Consider the following 791-nt stretch of genomic DNA (forward strand, 5'->3'; position numbering starts at 1 on the left):
AATTGTTCTCTCTCTGCGAAGTGCGGAAGCAAAAATCGCAAAAATGAATCGAAGCGCAAAAGTTTCTATCTTTAATGTGATCTACCGATACCCTTTTCGTCACTATCCAAAATCCACTTCATCTTCTCCACTTATGCCTTCATCAATTCTGTCAATATCTTCTTCGCACCGGCCTTCATCTCCAGAACTATCGATTCCCACCATAGCCACCTCAAATTTCCACTCTTTTTCGATGATTCCTCGATCACATTTCATGACCCAGCAGTATGATCTGAGGAGCTACAGTTCCGGGTCGGGTAGTTCGGGCACCGAGTTGGACAAGGACAGGGAGGTGGATATGATTAATCTGAAGTTTGGTGAAGCAAGGGAAGAAATAGAGGCAGCGTTGGATTCAAAAGATACTGTGTATTTCAACGAAGAAGCCGAGTGTGCTCGTGCTGCTGTCTCTGAAGTATTGGAAATGTTCGAGGGACTGTTGGCTAAGTTGCCCGAAAGCGAGAAGGCAGCTTTACAGAGGTCAATGGGGTTGAAGATTGAGCAATTAAAAGCTGAGCTTACGCAGTTAGATGAGTAAGAGATGGTATGTCCCCCTCTCCCACTCTTCATCAAAATTTGTTTCTTGATGAGTTACTAAGCGATATGTTTCAAGTTTATAATAATAGAATTCTTTGTACTGTTAAATTGAATGTAACTTTGAATCAATAGTATTGGGTGTTTGGCCATTCTGTGAGATTGATGCCATTAATCATTAGACGCAGCTTATCGAATGCTGCGATTTTTTTCTTGTCTCA

The 791-nt window shown here is 41.8% G+C and overlaps 1 protein-coding gene across 1 annotated transcript; it reads left to right on the forward strand.

Annotated features, from left to right (window-relative positions):
• Positions 1 to 791, forward strand: LOC114760701 (uncharacterized). The gene has a single exon (XM_028949988.1). The coding sequence runs from the start codon at positions 44 to 46 to the stop codon at positions 572 to 574; it is 531 nt and encodes a 176-aa protein (XP_028805821.1). The 5' UTR covers positions 1 to 43; the 3' UTR covers positions 575 to 791.

Source organism: Neltuma alba, unplaced genomic scaffold (assembly GCF_004799145.2).
Source record: "Neltuma alba isolate B1F8T4 unplaced genomic scaffold, ASM479914v2 tig00001640_pilon, whole genome shotgun sequence".
NCBI classification, from domain to species: domain Eukaryota; kingdom Viridiplantae; phylum Streptophyta; class Magnoliopsida; order Fabales; family Fabaceae; genus Neltuma; species Neltuma alba.

What these genes read in the sequence shown, in the direction of transcription:
- LOC114760701 (XM_028949988.1), top strand. Translation starts at nt 44, where the DNA reads ATGAATCGAAGCGCAAAAGTTTCTATCTTTAATGTGATCTACCGATAC.